The 9861-nt window shown below is 35.1% G+C and overlaps 2 protein-coding genes across 2 annotated transcripts; both read right to left on the bottom strand.

Annotated features, from left to right (window-relative positions):
• Positions 1 to 1034: 1034 nt before the first annotated feature.
• btf3l4 (basic transcription factor 3-like 4) lies at positions 1035 to 3520 on the bottom strand. Its single transcript, XM_056734915.1, has 6 exons — positions 3453 to 3520; positions 2162 to 2223; positions 1846 to 1959; positions 1565 to 1766; positions 1425 to 1484; positions 1035 to 1342 (listed from the first exon to the last, which is right to left on the bottom strand). Exons 2-6 carry the CDS (start codon positions 2213 to 2215, stop codon positions 1296 to 1298), a joined length of 477 nt encoding a protein of 158 aa, XP_056590893.1. The 5' UTR covers positions 2216 to 2223; positions 3453 to 3520; the 3' UTR covers positions 1035 to 1295.
• A 1255-nt stretch (positions 3521 to 4775) lies between these two features.
• ptgfr (prostaglandin F receptor (FP)) lies at positions 4776 to 8206 on the bottom strand. The gene is made up of 3 exons (XM_056735511.1): positions 8137 to 8206; positions 6743 to 7575; positions 4776 to 5099 (listed from the first exon to the last, which is right to left on the bottom strand). The coding sequence occupies exons 2-3, from the start codon at positions 7547 to 7549 to the stop codon at positions 4776 to 4778; spliced, it is 1131 nt and encodes a 376-aa protein (XP_056591489.1). The 5' UTR covers positions 7550 to 7575; positions 8137 to 8206.
• Between the last annotated feature and the right edge of the window lie 1655 nt (positions 8207 to 9861).

The following is a 9861-nucleotide window of genomic DNA, read 5'->3' as shown; positions in this document are numbered from 1 at the left end:
GTGCAGAGGGTTTACAGTTACACCATCGATATAGACTATCGTGTAATGAATATTCACACGGTTTGATGATTATTCATGTGTTAAGGAAACAGATCAGTCAAATTAGACTTTCAATACAAATATCCTTATGCAGAAAAAACAGTGGAAACTTATTTGCATTAAAAGATGTCCAAAAACAAATGAAAAATGTTTTGTAACATTATATAAACAATATAATATTTTAATTTTCTGACACACAGGCATTTTTATTTTTGTGTGAGTATATATAATACTTAGGTTTAATTTTTCCTTATAGTTTATACCTTGGAGGCTCTCTCTCTCTATATATACAGTATTTATATATGTGACCCTCCACGACAAAACCAGTCTTAAGGGTCAATTTTTCGAAATTGAAATTTTTACAACAACTGAAAGCCAAAGAAGTAAGCTTTCTATTGATATATGGTTTGTTAGGATAGGATACTATCTGGCGGAACAGCAATTGTTTACAAAGCTGGAATCTGAGGGCGAAAAAAACTAAATATTGAGAAAATCGCCTTTGAAGTTGTTAATCTGAGGCATTGTATAAACTTTTTATACATTTACGGAAGGAAATTTATAAAATATCTTCAAGGAACATGATCTTTACTGAATATCCTAATGATTTTTGGAAGAAAACAAACAACAATGTATTTTTGGCTATTACTAAAAACGTTCGTGCTACTTAAGACTGGTTTTGTTGTCTAGGGTCACATTTAGATTCATATTACCTTTATATTATTATTTTTTTCTTTGGAGCTGACCTGTCTTACATATTTTACTTCTGGTTGTATATTCTTTATATAACTGTGTATGTGACGAATACAAATCTTAAATCTATAATTATTTTTATACATTGATATATATTATATAAATTTACTTCAATAATAATTATATCAACGATAGCTTTTAGCATAATCTAATTTACAGACATTTGTAAGTCAAATGATTTGGACAATACTGACCACATAATACATCTCTCAAAGCATCTGTAATAAACCAAAGCACCATATAGAAAAGGTTGATCGGTTTTATTTTTATTTAATTAACAGAAAAAAATAATTAAGACTAGTTCAGCATGGTGGTTAATCACTATTGGAATATCATTTGACTGTCCATATTTTTGTATAAGTGCAGGAGGCTGGTCTGGAACAGCCAATTTATGATATAAAAGTCTCTGGTTCACTGTATAGTGTTTAAATGATATGTCTGTGACTCTAGTTTAAAAATACTGCAGGGCATTTCTTCCTGAACAGCATCTACTGAAGGTCCAGGTGTCAGTTTGCTTCGTTCTTTGATGCCTCGTCAAAGTTCTCTACGAGATCTGAGGAGAGAAGATAACATGACTTCAGACTCATCAGGAAAGAATGAACATTTAATGATGGAAGAAACACCAAACTTCATACCTGGGACATCATCGTCTTCTTCGTCGATGTCTTCTGCTTTAGGAGCTTTGTTGTCGAGAACTTAAAATGTAAGAGAGAAAACAACTTTGTAAACATCAACTCTAAACTATACACTCCTATACTTCAAAATCCTCATTTACCTTGTCTGGGGAACTGCTCGGCGAGTTTGCGCAAACTCGTGAGACTGTCAGCCCCAAGTTGGCTGAGGATTCCCGGGAGCATTTCTGTGAGCTGCTTGGTTTCCGCGTGGCCCGTGATGGCAAACGTATTGGCAGACAGAGACGCCTGCACTTTGGGGTTGTTGAAGTGAATGACCGTGCCATCATCTTTAATCATATTCACCTTTAAGAAAACATTATAAAGTCATCAATGGTGTCTAAAACAACAAGGCAAGCACAACAATAAAGAGCTGTTGATTTACCTCTTCAATGCCAGCTATGTTATTAACTGCAAGTTTCTTTAATGAACTCTGGAGTTTCTTATCATCAGCTGTCGCTGTTCTGTGCACCACCTTCCTCTTTCTGCGTGCTGTGCCCTGTAGGAAACAAATCACAACAGCAAAATATCAACAACCACAATTCGTTATTAAACAAGCAGTGTGCTCGAACAAATTTAATTTCAATGCCAAGTCAACAGTTTATGGATACTTGCTGTTAAACTTATTTGCCAAAGTTGACGATCAAAACAATAGTATTCACAATAAAAAATATTTAAAGTAAATGTTCAGCACTTCTTACCTTGCCTCCTATTCGGACCTGGGCCTGAAGTTTAGCTAACTTCTCTTGATTCATATTGACTTCTAAAACAAAGAAACACAAATAATGAATTGCATTAATCATATACTTTCATATATTAATTAAATATCTTTTAAGAAACATTAATAGACGCTTCAATGTGTACGTTTGAGGGATTTTAAAGGGAGAGTTCACCCAAAAATTATTTTCAAACTTCTTTGGTAACCAAACAGTTCTTGGACCCCATTGAGTACTATAGTAGGAAAAATTAAAACGGCAGTCAAAAGTGCCCCAGAACTGTTTGCTGTCCTACATTCTTCAAAATATCTTATTTTGTGTTCAGCATTACGGTAGTTGTTTTTCCTACTATGAGAGTCAAAGGTGGCCAAGAACTGTTAGGTTATAAGCGTTCTTCCAAATATCTTTCTGTGTTTATCAGAACAAAGAAATTCATTCAGATTTGAAACAACTAAATGGTGAGCAAATGAAGACGTAGCATTTTAATTATTTTCTAGGAAAATCGATATATAAATGTTTATATATAAACATTGTAAGGCAAATAAGTACATAACCTTTTATTTTGAAATAAGCACTGCTGTTCATGCTATTTAAAAAAACAATGACGAACCACAAAAAAAAGATTTTCTAAAAAGTAATTACTAATTTGTTTTAAATTTTATTGATTTACACTGCAAAACTTCTCATGCCATTTATATTCAAGAAAACTAGAATTTTTCATTATTTTCAGTGTTCATTGTTTTCGAGGTCTGTTTATAAGAAATAAAATAATAAATACAGCTTTGCACCTACATTCAAAGGACAAAGCAAACGCGAAATCTATGACATTCTAACATGTACATCATTTGATCCGTTGAACCCATTCAGAGTGTGTGTAGTGTGTGTAACGTTACAGGATGTGAAATACTGCTGATGCGCCAGGGGCTTTACACAAACACAACAACACAGTCATACACAAAAAACATCACTGTTATTGTCTAAAGGAATAGTATACGCTGATGTCAACACACGTATTAAAACACTTTGGTGATTTAAAATGATGATGATCTATATCTCTATCAGACGCATCATCACGTGTCGTGATGGAGGAATAAAGAGAAATCCTGACAGCGCATAATGTGAATGCAGCGCTCATCACTGCCACCATAACAGCGTACGCATCTCTCTATTACACCATTACACAAACATCACACGACACAACTACAACACATATGACCGTTACGAAGCAATCATTAACTATATTTAAAGTAAACATATGAGGGTGTTCATTACTGACCTGATAAACACACAACTGCTCAGAGAAGCATGCGTTGAATGAACAAGGCGGAAGTGGTCACGCTACAGACGTCACGCTGGGTTTGTTTTTCTGATGGCGCGCGCAAGGGATGCTGCACTCTAGCGGCCTGGGCTTCATTATCACAAGAATGCGCTCACAGATTTTTCAGGTTCGAGCTTTCAATTTTTTTATTGCGTATATGAACATATTCAACAACAAAATAAAATTACAACATTTCTCATAAACGCATTAGGTAGGTTACACAAAGTAGTTGAAATAATGCAAATAACATAAATATAGCCAGAGGAAATTAAAAACTACACCAAAACAAGGATACAATGTAACTGTATGCAATATACAAAAGACAATTGCATAGTATATTGCACAATTCAAATTCGTTATTAAGAAATCCTATAAAAAAACCTGAAATAATAAATAAAACATTTCAGTTCACGTGGCTTAATCATCTTATATCATTTTTATTATTCTTTGACAGAGGACCTGATGGGAACCAATTTTGTACTAAATAAAAATTCTACAATTCACAGATATGTAAAAATACATAATTTAAAAAGCCACTATTAGTCTTTTTAGTCTTACAGTAAAACACATCAGACAACATTTAGGTGCTGGAATAACACGCCATTCAAATAGCTATATGCTTGCAGAATAACATTAACACAATATAACCACACAAATAAAACATTTAAACCAGTGCTTCACAATTTAGTTTAAAAATATACAACTCAAGTCCCCCAAGTAAACCATTTCGACCACTGGGTATTACAAATACAATAAATGTATTGTCATCTTACCCCAACCAGAATATGATTAGCACATTTTGTAGTAACACACAGAAATATGGGGGCCATAAAGCTGTTGTTGGGGGGCTTAACCATCTGAAGTTTGGGAAACTCTGAATTTAACCACAACCAAGCTTAAAATCAGTTGATAGTCTTTTTTTCATTTTTCTCCAGGACACGTGCACTTTGATGATGTAAAAGAGCCTAAACAAGCTATCAAAAGCCAGAAGACCCTCTTGCACTTGCCTGCTGTTTATTGAAATAATGTCTTGGGTTGATTTAGACAATGGCAAGTAAAATACAAAATGCAATGAGCTGCTTTTTAGTCTTTTGTAGAATTTTATTATTTTTTGCCATCGATGTACCCCTACTAATGAGTGGCAGTCTGTGATTGAACTCCAGCTGAACTTTGAAATTAACACAAATTCTCTCTCGACACATCTCATAAATGCCATGAACAGTCTTTTCCTCTATAATAACGAATATCGGTGAATTTAGGTATCAAATCCCTCGTTTAAACTCAGAATTGTGCTGTTTGGATGGCTGTGTCCGGTAGGAAAGGTCCATCCAGCCCGATGAAGTCTGGACGGCTGGTCACCGAGCTACTGGCATTCATGGAACTCCCCAGAGTGCTGCCCCGCCATCGGGATGTGAGTTTGGCATGAGGACTGCAAAGCCTCAATGCCACCTGGAAAAGCCTCCTCAGCACGGCTTTTCTGAGGAGGATATAGACCCATGGGTCGAGGATCTGGTTCCATGTTGCCATGCGAACAACCAGCAACATGTGTGTGTGTGAAGTCTGATTTTCACCATGATCCTGGAGGCTCAAGATGATGCTTGTTATCTGCAGACAAAACCATAATGATTGAGCATTTAAAATGATACGTATACATAGAGATGGGCAGTAAATATTTTTTTACGGTGCACAATTCATTTTTGTTATACGAAACAAAAAAGTTAATTTAAAAGAAAATTCTGTGAATATTTATTTATTCCTATTGGAAACCATTATTAAATTTCCATGGAACAAGGTTATTAAAGTTTATTAAAATTGAAATTGTGAAACATTTCTGTTTATTGAAATCAAATAAAATGTAGGCCTGAAAAGAATTTTTTTATAAAATAAAAAAATGATACCACAGCATTAAATCGAAGGAAGGTTTTCAAGATTTTCAAGTTGAGGTACAAAACTTAACTGAAAATAAAATAAAACTAAATTAAAACTGAAATAAAAATATATTTAAAACAAAAATAAATAGATGACAAATGCACATAAAAACATAAAATATTTTAAATAATCATTGATTAGATATTTAATAAATATAAATAATAATATAAAATAAAATAAAATAAAAACATTCAAACTAAACATATTAATTTTGAAATCATTTTTAAACTCAAATAAAACTGAAAACAAAACTATGATATAATCAAACAAAAACAAATTCCCTGTAGCAATGTGCAAATGTAAACAGAAAAGACCTTGTGAGATTTGGATTTCGTCTGTGTTCTCTTTAATATTTCGGCTGTGTCTAATACAATAAAGTTGTATCATGTCTTATGCTGTCTTATGCTGATATGAGTATCCGTTGGTCTCCATCTCAAGGTTCCTAATGATGTGAGGGACAATTGTTTTGATACTGTAATGTTGAATGTATAAAGACACATATCGAATACATACTTTGTGATATCATATCTGATTGTTCTCAGGAGGAGTAAGAATAAAGAGAAGGTCTGGTGATATTCCATTCTGGTGATTTTCCATGACCAATGTTACCTCCTGTTACAAGCATATAAATATTAGTCCTTAATACAATAAACTTGGGACTCTGATTGAACTACACTCCTGTCTGTGTTTCATTCTTGATTCACAATTGGGGGCTCGTCTGCGAAAGAGGGGAAGAGACTCTCTTCTCTCTTAGAACCAGGAGAACAAAGCATACCTGAGGCAAGCGCACTGACGATCGGGCACAGACCTACATTAAAAGGGGTAAGTGTTTTTCTATACAGTTCTTTTTTGACTTACAGAAATCTACCGCTTACCCTGTAGGATTCTTGTGAATTAATATTTAGTACAGACGAAATAGGGTTTATTTCAATTCATGTTAGTGGGATTTGACTTCCCATTATTGTGACAGCGAGGCTGACAACAGTAATTAATAAAAGAATTATTAACGTATTAGTCCTTAATACAATAAACTTGGGACTCTGATTGAACTACACTCCTGTGTCTGTGTTTCATTCTTGGTCTCCCAGATCGATCCTGAAACTCTGTGTTCCGTCGACTAGACTCTTCAACCTTAGAATAATACTTAGACAAGGGGACATAAGAATTTTACATTCAAACAGAACTGTAATCATTTTTCAGAATGTCTTTTTATGTATTAAATAAAGCAGCATACAGTGCTGGGGCAACAGTAAAATAATGACTACATTTTTGAGTATCTAAACCTTTAACTCTAATACCAGCCAGTAAAAGTTTCTCACCAGAAGAGGACCCCAGCAGACACATGAAACCAGCATAATTGCCAGAAGCTGACAGACCATCTCAGAATGGTGTGATGTGTTACGACAATGGCGATGATGATTTCGGTCAAGTTGTCCCCGGCACCGCAGGAGAGTGAGACCAGTCACAGTGTTGCAGACTAGTGACACTAGTAAAGCCAGCAAACCCAACACAGAGAACAATATTGGAAGAAGCACATCAACCCAGTCACGCATCCCTTGCAGGCGGAAGAAGCACCAGCTTCGGGAACGCTGCACCTGGTACCGCCGCTGAAACAGGATCGGAAGCAGAGCCACCAAGAGACCCAGCATCCAGGTCACACCCAGCAGCCTCTTCACATGATGAGGTCCCAGTGCTGTGGTGTGGAAAAGAGGACGGGTCACTCCAATACAGCGTTCAACTGCCATCAAACTTCCGAGCAAAAGAGGAGTCAGACCGAAGAAAGCCATACAAACTCCAAAAAAGTCACAAAGAGATTTGTTGAGTTCAAATCTCTCCCAGTCTTTCCGTGAGGCGTAAACGTAGATAGCCAGAGAACCGTTGATCAAATGTCCAAATAAGTCAGTGAGGACCAAAGCACTTGCAAAGAAGAGGAAGGCTGCTTTAGACTTGAATTTAAACCTGTGGTAGGCTTTGATTAAGATAAAGAGAGCCAAAATGTTGGATATGATGCCCACCGTCATTGAGACGGCAGATGAGGTCACAGACACTTCTCTTTTGCTGCAGCTCCCGTTACACACATCGCTCGACATCATCCATCCAACATCAGATGATCCATTAGAAGACATGATCAACACTTTGAGATTTCAATAGACTGCAAATAAAGAAAATACATTCGTTCACAATACTTGTTTGATTCAGTTTAAAACATTTCCATAAATCATGTTTCTCTAATTTTAGAAATAAAATTAATTTGAGGTACTAAATTGACAAAATTAAAATTTTGAGTTCAGCCAACTGTGTTACAGTTTCGAGTTAGTTTAACATAATGCATTCGTATTTAAATGAAAAACCTGATAAATAGTGAAGAGCATGAAGAATATTTTTGATTATGATTTATGAGCTCTAGAGAGGGAGATGGGGGCTACCGAATATTCGAAATACACGCTATTATAACAGGTATATTTCGCATTTTATTTATAACTTTACATTTTTGAATTCAGATCTTTACTATAAAAGAAGTTTCAATTTTAAAACACATTTTTACAGTTTTAGGTTTCGGACCGCATAAAAGATGCACATTAGCACAATACAATAAAACAATACAATAAACACACGGCAATTACGTAAACACACATTCCGATGGTCACCCATCTTTGTATTCAAGTTATTCGTCTCATCCAAACAATTCTTTAAAAAGTTTTTAGCTACTCACCAGACTCAAATTTCGCAGGAGTCTCAGCGATCCAGATCCGTCCTCTCCTTCAGTGTGAATGAGGGAAAATGGACATAAACTGGGATTCAAGGTGCTGCGTTAAAATACCAATCTGAAATGCGCACACTCTGAAATTACCATATAAACTGGCAATCGAAGTTCCAATCACGTTTCAATCTAGTCGTGATTTGGTTCGTACAAAATGTCTTCAATATAACACCCTCAGCTTTTCATGTATTACTACAAAGGAACATATCAGTTCGTTTGATAGATCATTCAACAGACTATTCCCAATCCAACCGCTATCAAAAAGAGCTGGACACCAGATGCGCTTGGCACGCAAGCGCGAGAAGTTTAATTAAGTTTTCTTACGCACTCATATTTAAACCTGATAACCTATAGATAGTAAAGCCAATGTACATTATACAATAAACAATGATATATTCAAGCTAAAATAAATCTAGATTAGTTGCGTTGATGCTTTTTCTGTTGCGCACGACACAAGAGATCTGCTTGAAGAACAGCCTGTGTGTAACTTGCGCGTCTCTTTATGAGAAGAGAAGACCACTGTTCTTTAAAGAGATCGTTTAAATTGCTGAAACAGACAGACAGAATTAATGTAAATCTGTTAATAATTTTACAAGGTCACATATTCACCTAATAAAACCCAAAATAACCTAATAGTCATAATAGTCTCAAAGGGCACTGGGCAGATTTAACAGATATAAAACATAGAAATATGTCAACTAATGAATGAATAAATCAAATATTTTATAAATATAAATGTTGCAGTGTATAGTATTATAAAAATAGAAATATGATATAAATGCAAACGTTTCACAAATTATTTTCATCTGTAGCCTGTAAATAATGCTACAAAACATCTAAATCATATTATTAATCAATGACCTTTTCTAGTAATGACACCAAATCAAAGCACCTGGAAAACTTTTAATAGCATGAACAATATTTCTCAGGTGTTATTGTCACCTTTTGAACAACTGGTATCCATGGACACAGCATGTACAGGAAACACCATTATGTCCACATGATTGGGGAACAAATTGAATGTCTTTTACCCCCTGCATTGCATTAAGTCAGTGTCACCTGAACTTTTAAAGAACACACCAAGATGTGTCAATTATTCTCTAAACAAAACATAATATAAACTGGCTAAATCTATGTGACTGTACCAAAATAATCTCAGGTGGAAATAGTTATAATCATCATTTTAACTGTTTACAAACCTTTAACATTTAAGGTTTGAATGAGGACCATTACAGTGAAGTGTTTGACTATGCATTCTATTCTATTGTCTGTATTCTATTGTCTGTTTTTTGCCCTTAAGTAAACCAAAAAGCAAGTTTTTCTCTAATCTTATAAGTGAGGTCATTTTAAAACATAAGCATGCAAATGCATTTGGCAATAGAGTGCTTTTAAAACGGAACTGCTTTTGATTAGAAATGGAACAAGGATACAAATTATGGGAGATCCATAAAGACAAATGTGGGACCTTTAGATTATCAGAAGAATGGTGTCCAAAACACATGCAGCAAAACAGGTATGAATACAAAGGAGAATGTGTTACACACGTCTGCTTGTCTATGCACGTCTGCACATTCTGACCATTCAGTCTCCGTAGTAGAAAGTGAGAAGAAAGTGCCTTTCAGCATGTAATGTAGTCAAGACATCTTTTCAGGGCAGGTCAGAGAGAACCGCTGCAGG

Source organism: Triplophysa dalaica, chromosome 21, assembly GCF_015846415.1.
Source record: "Triplophysa dalaica isolate WHDGS20190420 chromosome 21, ASM1584641v1, whole genome shotgun sequence".
Lineage (NCBI taxonomy): Eukaryota > Metazoa > Chordata > Actinopteri > Cypriniformes > Nemacheilidae > Triplophysa > Triplophysa dalaica.
The sequence above is the reverse complement of the archived record's forward strand: the minus strand, read 5'-3'. Positions and strand labels throughout refer to the sequence as shown.